This window comes from Camelus dromedarius, chromosome 15 (genome assembly GCF_036321535.1).
Source record: "Camelus dromedarius isolate mCamDro1 chromosome 15, mCamDro1.pat, whole genome shotgun sequence".
Lineage (NCBI taxonomy): Eukaryota > Metazoa > Chordata > Mammalia > Artiodactyla > Camelidae > Camelus > Camelus dromedarius.
The window spans coordinates 11,309,490-11,336,167 of record NC_087450.1 but is presented as its reverse complement, the minus strand read 5'-3'; the positions used below and the strand labels follow the sequence as shown (position 1 = coordinate 11,336,167).

The 26,678-nt window shown below is 41.2% G+C and overlaps 1 protein-coding gene across 3 annotated transcripts in view; it reads right to left on the bottom strand.

Annotated features, from left to right (window-relative positions):
* EXOC6B (exocyst complex component 6B) overlaps window positions 1-26,678 on the bottom strand; it is a 568,031-nt gene that overhangs the window by 523,170 nt on the left and 18,183 nt on the right. For 2 of the 3 annotated variants that reach the window (XM_010994663.3, XM_064494397.1), the window contains exon 1: window positions 5,478-5,718. The exons of the other annotated variant lie outside the window; for it this stretch is intronic. In XM_010994663.3, the coding sequence (XP_010992965.1) occupies window positions 5,478-5,590 (113 nt within the window). In that variant the 5' untranslated portion in view covers window positions 5,591-5,718. Of the gene's footprint in view, window positions 1-5,477; window positions 5,719-26,678 lie in introns of those variants that run through there. 3 annotated transcript variants of the gene reach the window in all.

The window sequence follows — 26,678 nt, the reverse complement described above, 5'->3', positions numbered from 1 at the left end:
TACAATGAAATGCACCAAAACAACAGACATTGTGTTACATGATTATAAGTAATTCTTAATATAGTTTCCAAAATTTTTATAACGTTGAAAAAGATTAAATAGATAAGATTCTATCATTAAAACACTCTATGTTAATCTTAAAACTGGGTGGTATAACACAAAACAATTCCATAAGGTAAGACAAGAATCAGTCCCTAAAGTAAAGGATTTACCAAGATAAAATACAGCAATCACATCATTCTTGTAACAGAGGAACCTCAGAAATGGAAGGCAGCAATTAAGCTAAAAAGAGAAATTCTTTAACTGAAAAGGTTAGAGCAAAACTTCTTCCCAAGTGAGAACGCTCAACAAGGGAGGTCAGGCTGAACAGCAAAGTCAAATAAACACAATGACAGGGTCTTGAATGTTAAGTTTCTGCTACAGAAAAGGAATATAAATTTCATAGTAAAAAGATCAAGATAAATCAATCAGAAATATATCTGGGTGAGAGATGACATTCAACGAATGGTGCTGGAACAACTGGATATCAAGAGGTAAAAGAATGAAATTGGACATGTTTCCTTACACTCCAGGCAAAATGGTTCACAGACCTTAATGTAGAGAAAAAATTATAAAACTCTTGGGAAAAATATAAGAGGAAATATTTGTAACCTTAGGTTAAGCAAAGGCTTCCTAGATATAACACCAGAAGCATAAGCAAAAAAAATGGAAACTAGATACACTGGACTACATCAAATTTTAAAACATTTGTGCAGCAAATGATACCATCAACAAAAATGAAAAGACAGCTCAAAGAATGGAAGAAAGCATTTGCAAATCATATACCTGGTAAAAGGCTTACATCCATAATATATAAAGAACTCTTACAACTCAACAATAAAAAGATAAATAACCCAACTAAAAATTGAACAAAGGATCAGAACAGACATTGCTCCAAAGAAGATAAACAAATAACTATTAAGTACACAAAAAGATAACCATTAGGGAAATGCAAATCAAAACTACAGTGAGATACAACTTCATATCCGCTAAGATGACTAAAAAAAGATAATAAAAAGTGCTGACAAGGATATGAAGAAACTAGAACCCTTATACATTGCTGGTGGGAATGCAAAATGGTATAGACATTTTGTTAAATAGTTTGGCAGGTCCTTGAAATGTTCAGTTATCATATGAACTAGAAATTCCACTCCCAGGTACATACCCAAGAGAAATGAGCATATGTCCACACAAAAACTAGTATACAAATGTTCATAAAAGCACTGCTTATAACAGCCCACATATGGAAACAACCCAATGTCCATTAACTATGGAATACATAAAATATAGTATATTCATACAATGGAATACTACTCAGCAATGAAAAGAAATGAAGTAACAATACAAGCTACCACATGGATGGACCCTAAAAATACTATGTCAAGCCACAACAAAAACACTTACTGTATGATTCCATTTATATGAAATGTTCACCATAAAGACAGAAAGTAGTGACTGCCTGGGGAAGGGGGACAGAATGAAGAGTGACTACCAATAGGTATGGGGTTTCTTTGGGGGGTGATAAGAATGTTCTAAAATTAGATTGTGATGATGGTTGCACAACTCTGAATGTACCAGAAAAAAATAATAAAACCCACTGAATCGGACAGTTTAAATGGGAGAAAGGTATGGTATATGAATTATATTTCAATAAAGCTCAAATCTTTTTTAATTTACATTTGTTTTTAAATGCATTTATTTCACTGTTAAAGTTTAAAGTTTAAAAACAAAATCTTAAATAGCAATTAAGACTGAATTTTAATTGCTAGCACCCAGAGCAAAGCAAGGAAATGGCTTCTACTGGATAAGTGATATGAAAGACTAGAGATATATAGATGGGATTTGAAAAGTGAAATTATGGACTACTATTCATGAGTGATTTGTGATCAGTATTTTAGTATTAGTACTACAAAGCAGGAATCAATATTATTTTTTTTAAAAGTCAGGCCCTAACATCTTATGGGCCTCTTTCCTCATCTGCAAAATTAGAACTTGCAACTAACAAAATAATTTTTGATATGAAGACAGAGAAGAAAGAGATGGCTGCTTTCCCAAAAGAATTTGCTAGGCAACAGCCTCTATATGCATGAATATGCCTGGGATTTTCAGAATTTCAATAAAAAAGGCGAGGCACTCCCTTATGATATATGGGAATCAACTAACAGTACACATACTGTTCAAGATTAAAATAAGGATTGTTATATGGTGAAAAAGTCAAGTCACTGTGGCTCCTCAAACAAAAAGGGATAAAGCTGGAAGAATAATTTGGTACCACAGCAGGGAAAGCAAGTAATGTAATACTTGGCAAAGAAAAAGAGTCTGACTAGGCGATGTAGCTAAGTGGATTTTTGTGAAAAGCAGGAATTTTAGGGATGTGTATATTAATCTTATATCTGCAATCAATTTACTGTTATCCTCTGTTCTTTAGTCCCTCTTCAGTTATAAAACTTATGTCAGAAACAGCTAAGACTCTGGTGCCTTAAAAATGCTACCTCAAAATACGGAAGAATTAGGAAAGACGATGAAGAGGAGTAGAGTTTTGAGACTGAGGGTAAAGTTAGGGAGGAGCGCCGACTGCCTTAATCAAACCTGTCTAATGATTGTGATGTAAAACCAGGAGATAACACTAATGGAGGTGCACCCAGGATAAGGCCTGGGATCTGAAATATCAAGTCTGTGCATGCCGCTGCCTCTGAATGGAATAAGGAAAAAAGATGAGATCATCCCCTATGAATATGGGTGAGAACGAGCCAGACTAAAGACAAAGACAGTGGGTACTACTTATATTACAGGATGTGCAAGTGACTGAATCTTGGGTCTGATAGTAAGATTTAGGGTTATCTGCCAAGACAAGGTCAAAAATGAAAACCCACTAATAATGATAAAAGAATCAGGAAAAGCAACTAAAACCAACGCAGTGGTTCTTAAACTTTTTTTTTTTTACCATGTCCCTTTAGGACAAAAGATTCCTAATCCATCTACACCCACAAAACCCCAAAAGAACTAAGTAATAATAACGAAGCAAATTTTAGGGAGAATGAGTAATGTATTTTAAACATGATACATATATCCTTAAGTCAAGATAATGGAAAATTACAGGCCAAAATTCAGTTGAACAAATATGCATCACTATTCAGTGAAGGGTTAACATAATAAATCACAACAAACTAAACTGATAACACTAAGTTAAGTCATTGATCATATAAGAATAACAGCAATTGAAAACCACAACCAACTCATGACAACAGTGGAGATGTTCTGATAAAGAATCCTTCCTAAAAACTCTGGTAATCCCAACTGCTCCAGCTTTGCTTGGCTTCCATCTATAGCTCAGTAGCCAAATTTCTTAGAAAAATACTGAAACAGCATCCTCAGTAACACTAATAACATTTTGTTTTATGAAAACCAAATATTAATATCCATTAATAATGCATTTAGAATACCAGTAAGTTAGTCCTCAGTTTTTATAAAAGTAAAGATAACAAAATGAGTCAATTACCCTTAAGAGCTCAAGAAAACAGGAAAAGAGAGGAGCATGATGGTCATGATTATAATGCAATAAGGGACAAAAAGCATGACTAAGGATAGTCATGCCCAGGGATGGCACTGAGAGAACTGTGCTAACAATGTGTCCCAGAGAAGGAAGCTGTGCAGGTGGAAATAAGTAAAGTCGCCAGCTTGCCCTTCCTTCAGATACTTTCATGAGCCAACTATCCTCATGAAAAAACAAGCAGTACACAATGGAATGCTACTCAGCCATAAAAAAGAATAAAATAATGCCATTTGCAGCAACATGGATAGACCTGGAGATTGTCTAAGTGAAGTAAGCCAGAAAGAGAAAGAAAAACACGATATGATATCACTCATATGCAGAATCTAAAAAAAAAAGAAGAAGAAGAAAGAAAAAAGAAGAGACTAATGAACTTATCTACAAAACAGAAACAGACTCACAGACACAGCAAACAAACTTATGGATACGGGGGAAAGAGGGTGGGAAGGGATAAATTGGGAGTTTGAGATTTGCAGATACTAACTACTATATATAAAATAGGTAAACAACAAGTTTATACTGTATAGCACAGGGAACTATATTCATTATCTTATAATAATCTATAATGAAAAAGAATGTGAAAACAAATATATGTATATGTATGACTGAAACACTATGCTGTACACCAGATTGACAACTGACTACACTTCAATATTAGAATAAAAAAAAAAAAAAAAAACCAAGCAGCGAGTAGTAACTTTTTTTTTAAAGGGAGGAACAGTGACCCAATACTGTAGAAATGGGTAAGATAATTCTCTATTGGCTGCATGGAGATCAGAAGGAGCCACAGGAAGGATGAAGACAAGTTAGTTCTAGGGCACTAGTAAACTAAGAGGAAGGAGAAAGAAAGTTTGAAATTGCACTTGGTAAGTAACTAACAGAAAGTACAGGTAGATGGTAGTCCCCAACTGAGGCAGAACAGAGGTTAAGAATGCAGACTGGATCCAGACTGCTGAGTAGAAATCCCAACTACCCTACTTTATTTTCTCTATGACCTTAGACAAGTCACTTAACCTCTATATGCTTCATCTGGGAAATGAAGGTAGTAACAGTGCCTACCTAATAACATTCTTTTGTGGTTTAAATAAGTTATATTTGTAAGTCGGTTAATAAATGTCTTGCACTGTACATAGTAAATGGTACCTAAGTTTTGCTAAATAAGTTGAGGAAGGTGGGAGTTTGTTTTGACATCTCCAAATAAAATGGGAGTGTGTTGGCAAAGTAATGGTAACAGGGGACGGCGGGGAAATAACTTCTCAGGGATGAGGGCACCATGAGGCTGCACCTTTGGAAGAGATCGTCCTCCTGACAGGGTTCGGCAAGCACCCGCTCCCAGGAGACGGGGGCGCGGGTTGAAGGAAACTTCCTTCCTTCCAGGCCTAGGATTTTCAGGAACTCGTTTCTGAGAAGAGGTTGTAATTTGAAGGAGGCAAGAGTTTAATTTCCACGCAACAGATCGTGGGGTGAATTCGGTTTTGCCCGAAGAGCTGGACTTCTGTCTAGGGCGGGACGGGTTCTGAGTCGGAGGGAGAAGGGTGATGCCCTCAGGCGGAGCCTCCGCTAAGAGCCACCGTCAGTCGGGCGCTCTCTAGCTGCCCGGCGCCGGGCTAGCCTCGGAGGGAGAACGAAGGCTGCCCCAGTCCTGAGGGAGACAGGAGGCGCCTACAGAGTAACCGGGCTGCCGACGCCGACCATCGGGAAGGGACCCCACGTCGGGGCTGCGGACTGAGACCCGCCTCGCGGAGGGTGGAGGTCGCTCGCCCGGCTCTCCGAAGGGAGGGGCTGGCGCTGGCCCTGCGGGCAGTCGGCCGGGCGCACAGCCCCGAGAGGAGCCTGCCCTCCGGTCCCGCCCGTGCCCGCCCATCTTTGGCCCCGGTACCCAGGGTACCTGAGCGTGGGCCCGATGCAGGCCGTGTCGGTGCTCTCGATCTCTCGGAGGATCCGCTCGTGCTCCGCCGCCGTCTCCAGGCTCTCCGCCTCCGCCATCTTACCCCGCTCCATAGACTGGGGGCGCCCGGCAGCGCGTCCCCTCCTTGGCTCGCCTCACCTTTCACTCGCTCTCTCACCCAAGGCTCCAGAGCCTCCCCAGCCTCCGGCCACCCGCAGGACGACCCCTCCCTCATAGTCGTCACGCCCCCTTGCGTCATCACGTCCGCCGACGTTCCGCGCACCGCCCGCTGGGATTTGTAGTTCTCTGGGAGATGGTTAGACTGGGTTTCGCTCGTTTATTCATTGATTCCACAAACTCGTGTTGAAAGCTCCACTGTAAGGCAGGAACATTAACAACTGATATGCAGTGATGACTAAGTCAGGCAATGGCACTAATCCTACAAATTCTTATATAAGATCCTTGCTGCAAAGTGCAAAAGTTCTATAGACGCGAATATTAAGAAAGAACTAACTAGGTTTCTGCAGAGAGCGATGCTTCAACCATCAGGAGGAGAAAGCTGGAGAAACCAAAAACTAAGAGATAAAGCAGAAAGTAGCTGTAAACTAGTTTAGATAAACGAACACAGTGATCACTTCTGGCCATGAAGGATTCATAGAGAGACTAAGCCTGAAAATTAAAGATGTCATCGGAAGGTGTGAGGAGCACCCAGAAAGCCAACAACAACTTCATTTGCACTGGTGTGTAGAGAAGTAGTAGTAAGAGATGGGGCTGGAAAAGTGCCTTGGAAAGAAATACTGGGCTGATAAATTTGTAATTTATTATAATAGCTCCACTGGTCCAACAACCAACTGCATCAGAATTCACTAGGGAAAGAATTACAAGAGTGCTTACATAGTAAAAATTACCTTCCTCTTTCTTCAGTCCTCTTCCTTCCAATCTCTCTCCTGGCTGTTGTTACTGTTAACAGTTTCTTGGATATCCTTTCAGAAATAGTCTATCTGTGTAAGATTTTATGTATATACAAGCATATATATGAATTTCTTTCTTTTTGATTTTTTAATTGAGATATGATTGATATGCAACATTATATTAGTAGTTTCAAGTGTACAACATAAAGATTAGATATTTGCATATATTGTGAAATGATCACCACAAGTCTAGTGATTTGGAGTTCCCTGATGATTAGTAATGTTGAGCATTTTTCTCATGTGTCTGTTGGCCAACTGTATGTCCTCTTTGGAAAATGTCTATTCAGATCCTCTACCCATTTTTTAATCTGGTTGTGTATTCTTTTGATATTGAGCTGTATGAGTTCTGTGTATACTTTGCATAGTAACCCCTTACTGAATATATCATTCTCAAATATCTTGTCTCATTCAGCAAGTGGCCTTTGCGCTTTGTTGATAGTTTCCTTTGCTGTGCAAAAGCATTGTAGTTTGATGTAGTCCCATTTGTTTATTTTGCTTTTGATTCCCTTGCCTGAGTAGACATATCAAAAAAATACTACTAAGACTGATGTCAAAGAGAGTACTGCCTATGTTTTCCTCTAGATGTTGTATGATTTCAGGTCTTACATTTAAGTCTTTAATCCATTTTTATTTTTACTTTTTAACATTTTTTATTGAGTTATAATCATTTTACAACGTTGTATCAAATTCCAGTGTAGATCAGAATTTTTCAGTTATACATGAACATATATATATTCATTGTCACATTTTTTTCTCTGTGAGCTACCATAAGATCTTGTATATATTTCCCTGTGCTATACAGCCAACAGGTACATGAAAGTGTTCTCAACATCACTCATCATCAGAGAAATACCAATCAAAAGCACAATGAAATATCACGATACATCTGTTAGAAGGGATGTTATCAAAAAGACAAAAAGTCTTAACACAACATAACATTGTAAACTGACTATACTTCAATTAAAAAAAAAAAGACAATAGGTAGCAAGTATTGGCAACAATGTGGAGAAAAGGAAACCCTTGTGCACTGTTAGTTTGAACAGAAATTGGTATGTCCACTATGGAAAACAGTATAAAGGTTCCTCAAAAAATTAAAAATAAAACTACTGTATGATCCAGCAAACCCACTTCTGGGTATTTATCCAAAGGAAATGAGAAGAGGATCTCAAAGAGATATCTGCACTCGCATGTTCACTGCAGCATTGCTCACGATAGCCGAGACATGGAAACAGCAACCTAAGTGTCTGGCAATAGATGAATGGATAAAGAAAATGTGAGATAGATAGATAGGTAAAGAGAGAAAGACAGAGATAGAAGTACAATTCAGCCATAAGAAAAAAGAAATCCTGCCATTTGCAGCAACTTACATGAACCTTAAGGACATTATGTTAAGTGAAATAAACCAGACAAAGACAAATATTATATGATATCACTTATATGTGGAATCCAAAAAAGGCAAAGTCATAGAAACAGAGATGGGATGGGTCATGGGGTAAATGGGGAGATGTTTGTCAAAGGTTACAAACGTCCAGTTGTAAGATGAATAAGATAAGTTCTGAGGATGTACAGCATAGTGATTATAATTAATAATACTATATTATTTACTTGAAAATTGCTAAGAGAGTAGATTGTAAATGTTCTTATGGCAAAAAAGAAATGGTAATTATGTGATATGATGCTATGGTGGCAATAATTTTGTAATATGTAACTATATCAGGTCATCACTTTGGATGCTTTAAACTTATACAATGTTTATATGTCAATTACATCTCAATAAAGCTGGAAAAAGTTAGAATTAAAAAAGAAAATCTCTTCCTTCAACCCTGCCTCCCTGAGCTATTTCAGGTCCCCCATTCGCTTTACTGCCCTGAAATGTATTCTACACTCACTCTTTCTCTTCACTTCCCATTTATCCTTAATGTCTTAACACAAATCATTCCTGGAAAATGGCTTTTCAGAGGAGATTATAAACTTTCTAATTGCCAAATCCAAAGACTTTTTTCCAGCCTTCATCCTACTTCGTTTCTATCCATTATTTGACAGCGTTGACCCCAGGTGCTGAATGAAGGCAGGAAACAGGAAAAGAGGGGAGTAGATCTCTTTTTACATCCTTATCCCAAGTCTTCACGAAATGTTAGCGAGCACACCTACTTGACTGCCTGTATGTAGTTCATTGCATTGTTCTTCCCAGTTCTTCACTCTTCCATGTAACTTTGCCATTCCTCCCACTACAGGTAGGGTGTGCATCCCTGACCTTTGACTTTGGGCTCAACCATGGGACGTGATTTGGCCAATGGGATGAACAAGTGATAAGCAGAGTACTGAAAGGCACTTACATGGCTGGGCTTCCTCTCTGACCTTTCTGGCTTCACCATGAGAAAAGCATGCCTTTAAAAAGCCCCCTGGTCTAGGAAGAAAGAAAGACACATGGAGAAGATCTACCAAGCTCATCTAGAAATTACAGCCTGAATCAGATGACCACAAACTCCTAAGTTTTTGTTGTGTGCCACTGCTTTTTGGGGTGGTTGGTTACACAGCTGTATTGTAATAATGTTGGGGTGGAGAGGTTCTTGTCTTGTTGCAGAAAGAATTCAGAGAGAAGACGCAGAGGTTAAGAAAGCAAAGCAAGAATTTATTAAGGGATGGGTAGTACACTCTCGAGGAAAGAGCTGGCAGACCCAGGTGGGTGGCCGCCCTGAGTTTCCCTGGCAAGCTGGTTATATAGGTGTAAAAGTGAATGGGCAGAATATTCATTGGCAGGGAGGGGTTTGGGGTCATCTTGCCTGATCTTCATCCCACATCCGCCTTCCCAAGAGGGGAGGAGGGATTTTTCATCCTTATTTAGTCTTGATCGGGAAGTTGGATGAGGTCATAATGAATAAAAGGTTACATTTGGATGGGGGTATCATAAGCAAAAGGTTACATTTGGATGGAGATCTTAATGATCGAAAGGTTACACTAGGATGGTGGGGATTCCTGTCCTGTCCCACCCTTCTGCCTCCAGGACACTTATCAACCAGGAAGATGTGGGGGTTTTTTATTAGTCCAGAGGATCCTGTTTTTCTTGGTCTGTCCCAGGACCCCCGTTGTTTACAAGATATATGGTTTTCTGCCATTTGCCCATGTCCCCATTTCTCTGCTCATATCTAGCTACCTGCCTGCTCTAACAATAACAGCTAGCTGATACACTCTACCTTCCTTCTTAGAACGTTCTCCTCCTTTAGCTTCTAGGGCACTCAATACTCCTGGCTCACTCCTACTGTGCTTGTATTTTGTTAATCTTCTTCACCACTTTCTAAATTCTATCTGCCCACATGGTTTTCTTCTCAACCTCCTTTTCTAGCCATTTCACACTCTTTCCTTGAGTGATCCCATTTAATCCTAGAATATCATCTCTACTGTTGACTCCTAATGTTCACCTCTAAACCTGGGACCCACATTTCAGGTTGCTTTCTGTACATTGCTGTTTAATATCTTGCTATCACTTCAAACTCAGTGTATTAAACAAATTTCTTTGTAAAAACAGCTCTTACTCTTTCCCATCTTCCCTCTGACAGATAACAATACCACCCATTATTTTTTCAGTAGCCATAAGCATGTATGGGTCCACCCCTGTCCTGACAAAGCCAACGCACAGACTGGGTGCCTTCTGCCAACAACACTAGGTCAGAGATCAGCCTCTAGAAGTTTGCCCTCTGAGGTCTTTTCAGCATAATTTCTTCTTTGCTTTCAATCCTAATCACTCCTGACTACTATTTAAATTCCAAACCCTTAGTACTGTCTCACGCCTTACTGCTCTAGAATTCTTCCCCAGTTCTGATCTCTACTTTAAGCAAGGCCTCCTTCCCCAGTTCTGACCTCTGCTTTAAGCCAGGCTCTCCTAACATGTTCCGAGAACACTCTTTCCACCACCTGCCTTAACTAAGCTTTAGCTTGCCTTTGAGGACACCATGTTCCTTACAGCCTTCCTGAGGCTAGATTGAAAGTCCTATTCTTTCATCATCACCCTCAATGCCTGGCTTTTGTCTTCCCACTGTTCTCCCTTACAAACCCCAACTGTGAATCAATCACCCTTCATTCCTACACCTGAAGTGCCAAAGGCAACTAGAGAAAAGAGCACAAACATGCAAACAGTTGTTGCCACCAACCTAATGTATCAGTCTCCACAAAGGTCTGCGTGCTGTCTGCGCTCCACCCTGCAACTGCCTTGAACTTGTCTTTAGTCAATTCTCACTCACTCACATTTTCCTCAGCAGCTATTTGACATCTCAGTAATTGGCTCGCCCCCTAAAACTCCACTCCACACACACACGATTATCACAACTCCCCTTCATTAAATAATAATAATAATAATAATAATAATAATAATAATAATAATAATAATAATAATAGACATCATTAGGTGAGAACTGCTTTGTTCTAGTTACTATTGCTATGTTACAAATCTCCCCAAACTTAGCAGTATAAAACAACAACCAATCTCTTATTCTCACAGACTCCTTGGTTCAGTTTTTTTTTAATCTGTTCAAAGAATTGTGCAACAGTCAGCACAATTAATTTCAGAACGTTTTTATTACCTGAAAGAGAAGCCCCATACCCATTGGCAACAATCCCCATTTCACCCAAACCTCTCCAGCCCTAGGCAACCACTAATCTACTTTCTCTCTACGGATTTGTCTGTTTGGGACATTTCATATAAATGGAATCAAACTACATGTAATCTTTTGTGACTTTTTTTCACTTAGCGTGATGTTTTCAAGGCTCACCTATATTGCAGCATATATCAGCTCTTCATCCCTTTTTATGGCCAAAGAATATTCCACGATATAGGTACACCACTTCTGTTTAGCCGTTCATCAGTTGTTAGACATTTGGATATTTGCTTTTTTAAAATTATCATGCATAATGCTGGTATGAATATTCATATAAAAGGTTTTGAGCAGACATATGTTTTCAGTTCTCTTGGGTAGATACCTAGGCGGAGTCGTTATGGTAACTCTGTATTTAACATTTTTAGAAACTGTCAGACTATTTTCCAAGGTATCTGGACCACGTTACATTCACACCAGCAATATACGAGGGTTCCAACTTCTCCATAGCCTTGCCTACGTTTGTTTCTGTGTATCTTTTTTCATTTTTAGCAATCCTAGTGGATGTGAAGTAGCATATCATTATGGTTTTGATTTGCATTTCCCTAATGGTCAGTGATGTTGAACATCCTTTCATGTGCTTATTGCCCATTCGTATGTCTTCTTTAAAGAAGTATCTGTTCATGTCCTTTGCCCATATGTCCAGTAGTTCATTTACATTTTTGTTGTGGCTGTTGAGTCGTAAGAGTTCTTTACACAGTCTCGATATAAGCTCCTTATCAGATATATGATTTGTAACTATTTTCTCCCATTCTGTGGATTGTCTTTCCACTTTTCTTATAGTTTCCTTTGAAGAACAAAAGTTATTAATTTCGATGATATCCAATTTCTTTCTTCTTTTGTTATTTATGCTTTTGATATCATATCTAACAACCATGCTCAATCCGAAATAACGAAGATTTACCCAATGTTTTCATCTAAGAGTTTTATAGCATTAGTTCTTATATTTAGGTCTGGACCTATTTTGAGTTAACTTTTGTAAATGATGTGAAGCAGGGCTCCAGCTTGATTCTTTTGCCTGTGGATGGCCAGTTGTCCTAGCACCACATGTAGAAAACACTATTCTCTCCCTATTGAATTGCATTGGCACTCTTCTTAAAAATCAGCAGGCCATAAATGTGAGGGTTCATTTCTAGACTCTTAATTATATTCCAACCTTATGACACTACAGCACTGTCTTGATTACTGTATCTTTATAATAAGTTTTGATTTTAGGAAGGGTGAATGAGACCTCCAACTTTGTTCTTTTTCACGAAAAATATCCCAGTCACTACCCTTGTCAACTCGGCAGGAAAAAAAGCCAGCTAACTGGGAGTTTGAAATTTGTAGATACTGACTGGTATATATAGAATAGATGAACAAGATTATACTGGAGAGTACAGGGAAGTATATACAAGATCTTGTGGTAGCTCATGGTGAAAAAGAATGTGACAATGAATATATCTATATGCATGTATAACTGAAAAATTGTGCTCTACACTGGAAATTGACACAACATTATAAACTGACTGTAACTCAATAAAATAAAATTAAAAAAAGAAAGCCAGCTAGACTTTTGATTGGGATTTGGGGAATTGATAGTTCAGTTTGGGGCCATCTTAACAATATTAATTTTTTTTGGCCCATGAATGTGGGGTATCTTTCCATTTATTTAGATCTTTCTAAATCTCAACAATATTTTGTGGTTTCATGGACAAATTTTGCACTTCTTTTATTAAATTTATTCTTAAGTATTTTATTCTTTTTTATTTTGGTCTTTTGTTTTGTGGAGGGGTTGTTGTTCAGTCTAGCTAAAAGTTTTTCAATTTTATTGAACTTTTAAACAAACTTTTAGTTTATTGATTGTCTCAATTGTTTTTCTAGTCTCTATTTCATTTACTTCTTCTCTAAACTTTTATTTCCTCCCTTCTGCTTTGTCTAGTTTCTTTTTTTTCCCTCTTTTTAATATACTTTATTCTTTTAGAGCAGTTTCAGGTTCACAGCAGAATTGAGCAGAAAATACAGAGTTCACACTTAGCCCTCCCCACTCACACATATATACTCCTCAACATCCCTCGTCAGTGTGACAATCAATGAAACAACATGGGCACATTATTATCAACCAAAGTTCATAGTTTACATTACGGTTCACTCTTGATGTTGTACATTCTATGGGCTTTGTGCTTTGTGTAGTTTTTTAAGGTGAAAGTTTAAGCTGTTGATTTGAGAACTTTCTTCATTTTTAATATAGACATTTATAGCTATGAATCTCCTTCTTGGTGTTGTTTTAGCTGCATCCCATAAGTTTTGGTAAGTCATGTTTTCATTTCTGTTCATCTTGAAATATTTTCTAATTTCCCTTGTACTTTTTTTGACCCACTGGTTATTACGAATGTGTTGTTTAATTTTCATATATTTGTGAATACCCAAATTTCCTTCTGTTTTCCATTTTTTTAATTTAATTTTTAATGGACTTATGGATTCAATTCCATTGTGGTGCAGGAAACATCCTTCGTATTATTTCCTTTTAAATTTATTGATATCATCTATCCTAGAGAGTGTTCCACGTACACTCGAGAAGAACGTGTATTCTGCTGTTCAAGTCTTCTATTCCCTGTTCCCAGCTCTTCTATCCATTGTTGAAAGTAGAGTAAGAAAGCCTCCAAACATTAGTGTTGAATGAATATTTGCTTTTAAATATCTGCCAGGTGCTTCAAACTCAGTGTGTTCAAAGCTGATTTTATACTCTCTCCCTTCTCAAATCCATCTCAGTTAATGGCACTAGGTGCTCACACCAGAAACTCAGGAGTCATTCTACATTCCTTTTTTCCTTCATATCCTACATCCAAAAGACCCCCAAGCCCTGCTAATTTTACTCCTCTGTTTACTTCTCTTTATCTCATCTGTCCCTGCCCTATCTAATTCACGTCCTTGCCCCTGGTTTCAAGACTATTATAACCAGTCTCATTGCCTCCATTCTTGCTAATGCTGTTCATCCCACCTGGCACAACACATTCATTCTTTAAGACTTAACTCCAGAGTCACCCTCTCCTATGGGGAGTCTTTGCTACATGATCTCATTCCTTCATCTGGGCTCTCAGCCTCCTGTGTATTCACCTGTCCCAAGAGTTACCACATGATGTTACCACTGTTTGCCCCTCAGGATAGCTCAGTCTCTTATAGCAGAATAATTAGGACACTCTAGAGTCAGACAGTATAGATTGAAATCCTGCCTCTACCAGTTTCTAACTGTGTGATTGGCAAATTATTCATCTCCCTGTGTCTCAGTTTCCTCGTCCATAATTTTGGGATGATAATAGTACTTACCTCTTAGAGGTAAAGTGAATTAATAGATATAAAGCACTTAAAGTAAGTTTAATATTAATATTATTAACATTGTTTAACATTAATACTATTATTCATCCTGGGACCCCAGCGCTTCTGCAAAGTGCTTGGAATAGAAGGGTCTTAGTTTATGTATCTTGAGCGGAACTTAGCTGAAGTGAACTGCTTGTCCCTTTTTTCAGTCTTTGCATATGCAATTCTGTTCCTTCCATACGAAACACCCTTCCCCCTTCCGCCTCCTTGCTCACTTGGTGAAGTCATTCTTCAGGATCCAGCTTGTATGACCTTCTTCTGTGAAGAGAAACCTTCCCTTCCTAACACAGGCAGTCAAACCACGAGTCCTTTGTCAACGTCTCTATCTCGTATTAATACCTGACTATACACTGTCCCTGTCACACTGTGTGAGCTTGAGTAGGGGCAATAATAAAACCTACTCTTTACTAAACACCTGCTGGGTTCCAGGAACATAATATGGTTTCTCTCATTTCATCTTCACATTCATCCTTATGTAAGACAAAAAAAAAATGTTGCTCCATTTTATTGATGAAAAAAACCAGAAGCCCAGTGTAAATAACTTGCCCAAGGTCAGATGGCTGATGACTAAGTGATAGACTGAAGTTATTAGCCAGTTTAACCTCAAAACTCACACTCTTTCTTTTATTGCTTTTCCTAGTTTTTAAGTCTGTCTCATCTCCTACACTATGAGCTCCCTGTGGGCAGGAACCTATTCGAGCAGATGGCTCTCTTAGAGGGAAAAATATGTCTCCCCAAAAGGCCTAAAGTCTCCTGGGAACCGCGCACCAGTGCTCCATCCCTCTTCTCTCTCCATGGTGCTGAGGCAGGCGTCTACGCTGGTGCAGGTGTGAAGGAAAAGAATGACAACTGCACCTTGGATGACGGCAGCTCAGGCCCCAGGCTCTCTTGGTCCTGTTTGCTGCTCCAGCATCTCTGGGGCTGTAAGGAGGCCTCCCTGGAGTATGAGCTCACTGGGTCCCCTGGGCGGTGACATCAGCCTCCTGCTCTGCCAGGCCCTAGAGGCCACAATCACACTGACATCACCCATGACCCCACGGGGCTTCAGAGGACCTCAGACCGACATGCCTCGGCCTGAGACTACTTTTGTAACCATGATGTTGGGAGGTCCTTTTCTTTACCGAAAGGTCTCTTTCCGTGTGCAGGCAGCTTTCTTTCCTGTTTTTCTTCATAACTTGCATGTCCCCTAAAATTGTAAGCTTCACTCAGTACTTTGCTATATGGACACACACAATATAAATCAGGAGGCATCGAGAACTATTAAAAAATAAAACAACAACACTCCTCGGCAGTTTTGTGAGACTGACAAAGGGGGAAGCTGAGCAAGAGGAAACTGGGCAAGTAATCGCCAGATAACCAAACAGACAACTACCCTAATTCCTCACACTATTGGATGTGGTTTGAAAGAAAAATTAGACACATTCCTCAGCTTAAAATCCTCTCATGGTTCCCATTGCACTTACAGTGAAATCCAGACTTACACCATGGCCCAGAACACCTTCCCCCCGGCTACCCCAGCTTCATCTTACCCTGTTCTTCTTGTATTCGACTCCTCCAATGCCATCAACCATCTTTCAGTCCCTCAAACACACCCACACCTTGGCCACTCCAGGCTTTGCAATTTTATGTTTGAGACCTGCAGGATGAGTCAGAGTTAGTAGGTCTTAGGTTAGTCAGCCCTCAGAGAGAGTAACAAACGGAACGTGACTGACAACTTGTGCGTGGCATTTGAGCGTTGAAAGTCCAAATAGGGAAGATCTTGCGGGTCTGGCAGCATCAGGCCCGAGGACTTGGAGTCCGGTCAAGATGCTTCTTCAGCAGATTTGCTGAGACATGGGCTCTGTCAGTGCACCAAGTTCCTCTCACTGATGGCACTGGCTTTGGGGCCCCTCCTGAGTTAAGATGCTCTGCTGCTAAGATGAAGACCCATTCTTTTCCTTCATAGTACTCATCCCAATTTATAATTACATACCTGTTTGTTTGTTTATTCTCTTTCTCCCTTACTAAGCTGTAAATCCAAGGGAGGGCAGGGACCATGTCTGATTTGTTTAATGTATACCTAGTACCTTGATCAGTGCCTACCATATAGAAAGTGCTCGGTAAGTCTTTGTGGACCAAATGAATGATAAAAGGTGATCCCTGCATTAAGAGACCGTCTCATCTATTTGGGGAAGGTGACCAGCACACTCAAAGCAGGTATAAATCTTGCTTGACAAACTGGGGATGCGAGAAACGGTGTATCACTTTAATTCCTTTCAGTCAAATTAAATCTACCTCCAAATCCTCAACCTCTTGGTGTCAAGCCAGGCTTGAGCAACGGTCCATGGGGCCTTCCTAGAGCAGAACTGAGATGCTCGTTGTTCCAGCCCTGGGGGACCTGTGAAGGAGCTCCACAGCTCCAGGCCACCCTTCCCCCTGGGAAGCACTGGGGGGTCGGTGACCCTGCGGTGCACTGAATGGCCATTCCTTTCTAGTGTCTCACCACCTCTGCAAAGTGCCCAAGGGGACAAGCCACAGTTCCTATGTGTTTGGTAGCCCCTAAGTTACCCCCAAATCTTGTAGAGCTCTTCCCTTTCCTCTGCCCTCTCCACCTGAGCTTCATCCCTCCAGACACTGGCACACGCCCTCTACCTGTAGCCTGGTATCAACGCACACGAGGAGCTTAGACTTCCCTCTGATGACTTTCATTTCTATCTCGCCGTGCAGATGGCTCTGAGCCGAATCCAAGCTGGACAGCCTGCTCGGAAGGGGAGAAGGAAGTCAGAAGAATAAAAGGCAAAGTAGAAGCTCAACATGTTACACTGCTCTACCTTCAGTAGGAAATTTTACAAAGACAGAACAGAGCAATGTGCTAAGTTGAAAATAGCCAAGCAAGCAAGCAAGTAAGCAAGCAAGAAAGAAAAAAGAACCAAGTACTAAGATGTAAGGTATCATCAAGAGTGCTTGGAGTTAGTTTTTCTTTCCTTCACCTTCTCCAGTGTGTCTCTAAGTTCCCTCTCACAACCTATGTCCCCATCCTAGGCAATCTAATTTTTTGTACATTAGAGAGGTATTCTTTTTAAAAAAAAATTTTGTTGGGGGGAGGTAATTAGGTTTATTTATTTATTTTTAGAGGAGATACTGGGGAATGAACTGAGGACCTCATGAATGCTAAGCACACACTCTACCGCTTGAGCTATACCCTCCTCCCTAGAGAGACATTCTTGAAAACACATTTTTGCCATGAAATCTTATCAATGATTCTCCCTCCACAGTGGCCTGCATTCCCTGCCCCTTTGTCTGTCAAGTAACCACTGTTATTGTCAGAAATCAAGGTTTAACATTTCGTGCCAAGATTTTTGCAATAGTCTATCAACTCATTTTTCTAAAATCCCCCTTCCCCAGGATTCATTCATTTGCTCTTCCGTTCAAAAAATATTTTTCTTATCTTTTTGGCAGGGGTAGGTAATTAGGTGTATTTATTTGTTTATTTTTAGGGGAGGTACTGGGGTTAGAACCCAGGGCCTTGTGTGTGCTAAGCATGCTATACCACTTGAGCTGTACCCGCCCTGCCAAAAATATTTTTTCAGGCAACTACAGTGACACTAACTGTGTGACCTTGAGCAAATTGCTTAATTCCCTGTGCCCCAATTTTCCTAACTGTAAAATGAGGATGATAATGCTAATATCTCTCCTACAGACTTGTTCTGTTGTTATAAAACAGTGCCTGGCACGTAATAACGTCGGCTATTGTCATTTTTATCGCCACTGTCACTATTGTTGTTTACATTACTTGCCAGGCACTCTTAGGTGCTGGAGATACAAGAAAGCCAAGATCCCTGTTCTTATGGAACTTACAATATAGTTAGTGGAGCAAAAAAGTGTGTGTGTACATGTGTATGTGTGCCCGTGTATAAAATCTCAGTTTGTCAGGAGGGCTATTGAGAGAACTTAGGTGGAATATATTAGCACCTCACACCCATCAGTATGGCTGCTAACAAAAGCCAGACAGTAACAAGGATTGGCGTGAATGTGGAGAAACTGGAACACCCATGATTGTTGGTGGGAATGAAAAATGGTGCAGCCCTGTGGAAATCAGTATAGCATTTCCTCAAAAAATTAAGCATAGAATTACCTTATGACCCAGCAACTCTATTTCTGAGTATATACCACGAAAGAATTGAAACCAGGGACTCAAACAGATACTTGCACACCATGTTTATAGCAGCATTATTAACAACAGCCAAGCGCGGGCAGGTAGAGCTCAGCAGTAGAGCATGTGCTTGGCAGGCACCAGGTCCTGGGTTCAATCCCCAGTTCCTCCATTTTAAAAACTAATAATAATAGTTAAAAAAAAACAATAGCCAAAAGATGGAACTTATTCAAATGTTCATCAACAAATGAGTGGATAAGAAAAATGTATCACATTTTTCCCAATTATCTGATATATACATAATAAATATTCCATTCCTTTGAAGGCTGAAATATATATATATTAAATATAATGAGTATTATTTAGCCTTTAAAAAGAATGGAATTCTGACACATGCTGTAACACGGCTGAAACTTGAAGACATGCTAACAGAAATAAGCTAGATGCAAAAGTACAAATACAGTAGGATTCTACTTATATGAGACACCTAAAACAGACAAATTCATAGAGACAGAAGTTAAACAGCGGTTGGCAGGGGCTGTAGGTGCAGGGGGAATAGGCAGCTGTTGTTTAATGGATACAGAGTTTAAATTTGGGAAGACAAAAAAGTTCTGGAGATGGATGATGGTGATGGTTGCAGAACAATGTGAATGTGCTTCATGCCACTGAATTATACACTTAAAAATGGTTAAAATGATAAATTTCATGTTATGTACATTTTGCTACAGTCAAAATAGATAAATAAATATATTTTAAGCATAGTGACATAATAAAGGCTGTACAGGTTATTTTTGCACCAATGGTCAGAGCAGGTGCCTCCAAGGATGTGGATGTGACATTTCAGCTGAGCCCTGAATGACAAGCCAGTGTGTAAAGAAGGTGGGTGAGGGGGAAGCAGCACAGGGTATGGACAGTGCAAGGCTCTAAGGCAGAAATGCGTCTGGAGTGTTACAGTAACCTAAAGAAGGCTAATGTGGTGGGATCATAGAGGGCAAGTGAGAAAGAGTGGCTAGAAGGGAAGGTGAAAAGGTGAACACCGTAACTGCAGACAACTCTTTCAAAAAGTTTTGCTATAAAGGGAAACAGACATGGCGCAGATGTCAAAAAGGGTCTGGAGGGAGACTTTTATTGATCTGCTGCAGGAAAGAGGGAGAACTGATGATGCTAAAAGGAGAGACAAAGTTGTAAGACTAAAGGTGAAGGGTATAGCTCAAGAGGTAAAGCATGTGTTCAGCATCCATGAGGTCTCAAGTTCAATCCCCAGTGCCTCCTCCAAGCAGAAATCAATGAAGAAAGCAAATCACCTCCTCCTCGGGAAACAAATAATGCAAGTTAAGACCTTGAATAGAGAGAAGGAATAAGATTCAGATGGCGAGTGCATAATTCCCTATATTTAGCCGGACTGGGCATATTTTCCCGTCCCTGTATTAAACAAGACTGAGGTCAAGTAAGAATAACTTGGCTGATGGCTCCAGGGAATACCTGCTCTTGGGAGAGAAGCCCACATATCAATTAAAATGACTTGTTCATCAAGAGTCCTTCAGACCTTCACCTTCACTTCACTGGAGACCTCCCTCATGCCCACCACTCCAAAGCTGTTACATTCCCAATATATTCCTGTTCAGTCCCAATCAGTTCTTCTCCTTTCAAAACCCACCTTCAAATCATCCAACCCAAGTCCTCAAACTCTATAGATGTTCCGCCTTCGTCTCCCTATTCTGACACACTACAAAGATCCCAGCAAGTGGTGCTCTCAGGGCCAGAGGCTAGCCACCCTCTCTTGGCACCTGGCTTCTTCCTCCATGGCCGCTAGCTTTTCTTACCCTTCGGCCTGTAGCCCCCCTAACACTTTCCTTCCAGCTGAGCTAACCTAGCCCTGTGTGGAGGGCTGAAGTCAGAAAACACCGCACCTCAGCTGTGTCTGCCACCAAGACAGTTAAGAGGCCCTGCATCAAAGCCCCGGGGTCCTGTTCCCAAACCTCCTTCCAACTGTGGAGCACTGGGCCCCCCGGGGGCGTGGAGGTGGGGGCCTACCTGGGTCACATGGCCGCCGTCGCCATGGCACTTGTCTGGCGCAGCTTCTCGAGGGACCAGGACCCAGGGTGCTAGGTCCATAGGGAAGCAGCTGGCCAGCTTTACTCCAGGGTTCTCAGGGAGGGACTGGCTAGATGCAGTTGAACACATTTGTTGACCTAGAGTGACCCACACCTTGCGAGCTCACTCTCCTCACCTATCGTAACTGTATCCCCTCACCCAAAGCCACTTGGCCCCTGAGTTCTCCCTCTGAGATGACTGACAGGAAATGTTCCCTCCGAGGACTGGCAGAGAAAGGACAGCAGGGGTGTGGACAGCTGTTGGTACCCATGCATTAACGCAAGCAGCCAAGTACCAAGCGAGCAGGGAAGGTGGAGTGAAAGTGTTGCCGGTAGATGTAGCTGGTGTCCAGGTTCTTGCCCCATCCTAGAAAGAATTCAGAGATGGGACGCAGGGGTTAAGAATGTAAAGTGAGGATTTAAAGGATGGATAGTGCACTCTCAAGGGGAGGCGGGCAGGCTCAGCTGAGCAGCTGCGCTGAGTTTCTTTGGCAAGTTGGTTACATTGGGTGTAAAAATGAATGGGCAGAATATTCACTGAGGAGGGATGGGTTCGGGGTCATATTCCATGACTTTCATTCCAACTCCACCTTCCCGAAGAGAGGAGAGATTTCTGTCCCTATTTAGTCTGGACTGGAAGTGCTAAGGCGTTGGTGCATAATGGATATTTCTAATCTGCAAGGTTAATTTTATTGAAATGAGGGCATAATGAACAAAATGTTACCTTTGGACACTGGAAATTCCTGCCTTTTCCCACCTTTCTTTGTTGGCCTCCAGGCCACTTGTCATCCCAAAAGGTGTGACTGCTTATCAGCCCAGAGGTTCCTTTCTTTCTCTGCTCAGGGACCCTTGTTGCTTACACCACGTATGCTTTCCTGCATTTGGCCTGTGACCCTCCTTTTTGCCCAACTCCTGCCACTCGGTTTACGTCCCCCTTTCTCTGCTCATATCCTGCTATCTGCCTCCTGAGACTCCTGAGAGTCTTTCCCAGAGCCACAGGCACTTGTATCTAACCAGCCCTCATTTGTCTTCCTGAAGACAGAGCCAGTAAGAAGGGAGACCAGTGGGGAGGGCTGGAGCTGGGAGGAGCACCCCGCTGCCCCTGGTGCCAGCTCCAGGAATCTTCAAATTCAGTATCTGGCTGCTCCACATGACTGTCAAAGTTTCCACCCAACTGCGTTTTAAAAGGATGTTCTGACTAGCAGCCCTCAATGCAGCCTCTTTTAACTTCTCAGTAACGTGCCTATGAAACACAGAACAAAAAGAAAAGGCACCAAGCCCTCCAAAATCATGCCAAATCTCAGAGGAACGGGTGATGACTGCAGGCAGACTGAGCCGGGGCTCCCGCTCCTCCAGGACACTACTGCAGCTTAAGGAATTCTAGTCTCCTCACTCTTGGGAAGCTGTCCCAACCCTCAGATATAGCTAGTTCTCGGGAGTCCATGGATTTTTCTTAAGACTAGACTCCAAAATTGGAAGGAAGTGATGAAGTGGCAAACCAGGAAAAGCTTATAGTATTAAAAAATCAAAATAAACATTTAGGGAAACAAAATAAGTAAGTTTCTACAACACAATATGCGTCCTTGTTTTATACAAGTTACATCTTGAATAGGACTTAAGCACAGAAAATTCACTGTATGTTAGCAACAGTGGTGTTTTAACACAAGCCAGTGCTATGTTTGATCCCTTGTGAGAAGCAGTGCAGGAGAATGAGGAAGAGCAAACTCTGAAGCCAGACTAAGGGCCAAAGGATTACGAAATCAAGGAGGGCTTCTCTCCCTGGGCAGATTTCTGCAGGGTAAGGGGGCAGGACCGCATGTCAGTGAAGAGCTTCAGAATCTGCTGCCACCTTATGGTGGTCAGACCGCAGCACCGCGTCCCACGCTCTGGTTGTGCTGGGGCCCCTGATTCAACAGTCATACGTGGAACCAAAAAGACCGAGGCAGGCATACATACTATTTTTTACATGCATATAACAAGAATGGAGGAAAAACACTTTTAAAGGCCTGGGGGGGAAACATTTTAAAAATACTGTTTTTTAATTTTTTAAAATGTTTGTTTTCTCTTTTTTTCTTCTTTTGCTGGGGGCGGGGAAGAAATTAAGTTCCTTCCTTTCTTTCTTTCCTTCCTTTCTTTCTTTCCTTTCTTTCCTTCTTTTCTTTCTTTCTTTCTTTCTTTCTTTCTTTCTTTCTTTCTTTCTTTCTTTCTTTCTTTCTTTCTTTCTTTCTTTCTTTCTTCTTTCTTTCTTTCTTTTTCTTTCTTTCTTTCATGGTGGAACTGAAGATTGAACTGAGGACCTTGTGCATGCAAGCAGGCACTCTACCACTGAGCTATACCCTCCTTCTTATAAAAATACTTATAATACTTTTATAGCATGATGATAAGACCAGTATCTTTGGAGCCATACAAACCTCATTTAGGCCCAGCACTGGGCTGGCTATGTGACACAGAGAAGTCTCTATAACCCCTCAGTGAGCCCTACGCATTGGATGGGAATAATAATTGTTTCTCCAGCACAATAAGAGGTGAACTGAGATGATGATTGGCCCTGAGTCCTTGGTATATGGTGCTTAGTTGTTACAGAATATTGACACATAAGGACAGAGAAATCAGGGTAGTTCCTCTTTGGTAGTCTTTTTTTTTTTAAGTGCACAATTTGAATTAATCAAAATGCTTGGTTTATAACGTGTGTTCATCACTGGTCATGGGACACGTAACACTATACTTCTGTGTTGGGATTGGATGCTTAGAGACTATCTGGATTCAACAATTTAGAATACTTCTAGGATTGAAAGAAAACAAGGCACACCCACATGTACACACACATAAAGGTGTGAGCACTTTCCACCTGGAAATCTTATTGTCTTGTTCTGGTCCTGCAGGAGGACCGTTCCCTGTCTCAGCTGGGCTACGTGGGTGTGGGAACTTTGGGATTTTAAAGATTACTTTAGATCTTGTGGGAGTGAGCGCTAACTCACAAGGAATGGCGTATTGTGACTCTCCTTCAAGGGACATAGTGGGTAAATCGAAGGGATGGAAAGGCTTAGAGCTTTTTGAAGGACAACGCAAGTAAGAGGTGTGTGTTTTGCATTTTCTCTTAGTGGACTTTGTCTGCTAGTTTTTTGAAAATAACTCTGCTCTTTTTTTCTAACTTATTTCCATAGTTATTTCTTTACTCATTTTTAAAGGACTTTTGGGTTTTTTTTTTTAATTCTAAGTGGAATATTTAGTTGATTAATTCTCTCAGCTAACAAAAGCATTTAAAACTACAAATCTATATCTAAAATACAACTTGGCCCATGTGTATTAGACTTTATATGTTGTGTTTTCTTTCTTATTCTTTCTCTAAAGAATTTGTTATTGCAATCTTGATTTCTCTATGACTCTAGTGCTATTTAGGATAATTTTTCCCCTTTTATGATTTCCAAGTGGCTAGGTTTTCTTGTTTGGTTTTAACATATTTCCTGGTTAAAATGCGACTAAAAATGGAATCTATACAATTTCTGCTTTGGGAACGTATTAAGGTTTCTTATATGCAATCCATTTTTATGAATATTTGTAAGTGATGTACATCTCACAGGCCACAGACCCAGGTTTGGCAAAACAAAATGTAACTTTATTTTTCAGTTACAAAACTTTTCCTCTATTTTGAGTATTTCTCCTAAAGGCCACTAAAGAAATAAAACCCACCAAGCACACACAAATGTTAGCCACTTCCAGGTAAACTCAGCCATTTCTGGTTTTTCAGGATTTTCCAAGTCAATTATAATTTCCCAGCCTCTTACAGGAGGTTGCACCTAAGTCAGGAGGAACTTTTGCAGCAGTAAGGGAGGGAGATCTGAATGTTCTGCGGTCGTCGCCTGCCCACCCTGGCATCCCTTGAGATGTACGTCAACTTCCCTTCCCAGGCTTATCACCTGCCACAGACCATGCAGACTTCAGCTTAGTGGCCTCTTTCCCACGCTCTGAAGTTCTGGTATATGGGCTACTGGCCCAGATTTCAAGGCCACTTCCACTCTGCCAGCCCTGTCCCAGCCACCTTCGTGGAACCTTTTCAGACTCAGGTTCTCTCGTCCTTTGACAATCTTGATACCTTGCCAGGCTGCTGTGGTGAGTTCACTTATGCAAGGCTTGCTGCCTCCCTGTTCTCCCCAGAGAATCTCCACTTTGGGATCTCACAACCCTAATTCGGGGCTGGCGGTGTTCATATCCCCTTAAGGGGAATGTCTACCCTGGAGATAAAGCGCAGAGGGCAGGGTGGGCCCTTTCTCCAGAGACCTAAGCAGCGTCTGATTCTCTTGCTTTCCCGACGTCTCTAATTAGAGGCTGCGGGATCCCGATCCACCAGGTCTGGTTGCGCTTTGGCGCCACCTGGTGGTGGTGTGGCAGACCGGGCTTAAACCCGGCTTGGGATGAGGGTGCTGTTGAGTGATCCTCTCTACCTGCCTGGGACACCCGGGAGAGCTACGGTCTTCCCAGAATCCGCCCAGTTAGATGGCTCCTGCTCCGTTGGGTGATGTGGGCACACCGGGCAGCAAGAATACTGAGGAAGTCCAGTTCCCCCCCAAAAAAAGTGGGCTGCGTATTCATCACTTGGCCTTCCCCCTACACTACCAACAAAAGATAACTTTAATCCCCACCTCAGCCCTTAGAGAACAGAAAACCGTCACCACATGGCGCTGCGACGGAATTCACACGGTGGTGCGGAAGGGTCACTGTTGGGTTTTGCTCATCATCCCTCCACACGTGCTATGGGCACTGGAAAGACGGTAACAGCCCATCCTTGTAAATGTCTGATTCCCCGTTTCCAGACAAGTAGGGATCGCAGGAACCAAGGCAGCGGAGAGAGGAGAGAGACCCAACCCCAACCAGACCGCCCAGCCAGCCTTGAACACGGAAGGGAAGGAGGTGGGAGGGAGAAACAGATACCCGAGGACAGGGTAAGGGCCCCAGCTTTCAAAGCCGCAAACAGGAGACAGGGCTGGAGGGGCTCCCTGAGTCACAGTGGCCAGCTTTCTCATAGGGAATTGTCCACGAGGATATAGGCACATTTAATTTTTTGCTTACATTTTATTTGGTCTGACAAAATTTGCTAGCTTTCTTTATACCTACATTAAAAAACAATAAACTTTATTGTGAAAAAATGTGGAAATTTGGGGAAAATATATTTTGTGTATTTCTCTTCCTATCTCTCTATCTATATTTTGCAATATTACTATTATATGAATATATATTTTTAATGAATTTCCTAGAGCTGCAGTGACAAGTGACTGCAAGCTGGGTAGCTTAAAACAACAGAAATTTGTCGTCTCCAAGTTGTGGTAGGCAAAAGTCTAAAATCAAGGTGTCAGCAGTATGGACAAAAAAATGTTGCTTGTCATTTCAGTAAACAAAGAACATTGCCTGCCATCAAGCCATCAGCCATCAGGCCATCAGCCACTGCAGTGCACCCTGAGGGGAATTCAGGATGGAGACAAACTGGATACTGGTCCTTGATAGTTAAGATGCATATCAGAGGGATAATTTCAAGGAGCCTAGACTCTTGCATCTTCCCATACATAGCACTAAAGTCATTAACTTGAGATGTCTGTATTTTGTGATTAGCAGTAATCTTTTGACATACGGCTGCATTTTTTTTTTTTTTTCAGCAAAGACTCATACATCCTGGCTCCTCCCTTACTTCCTGGGAACAGTTCCTCAGAGCTATCTGTGGACAAATGATGTCACTTTCCACATCAGTAAATAAAGGATGTTGTGGCCTTCAAGTCATCAGCCACTGAAGCTGCCCCTCCTATGGAGCATCCGAGGGCATTCAGGATGGAAAACACAGGATACTGGCCCTAGACAGCCAGGTGCACATCAAAGGAATGATTTCAATGAGCCCAGACTCTTGCATCTTCCCATATACAGAAAAGTACTAAATTCATTAACTTGAGATGTCTGCTTTTTCTTTAACAGTAATCTTCTGATGTTCCAACTATCTGGTTGTGCTTTTTTTT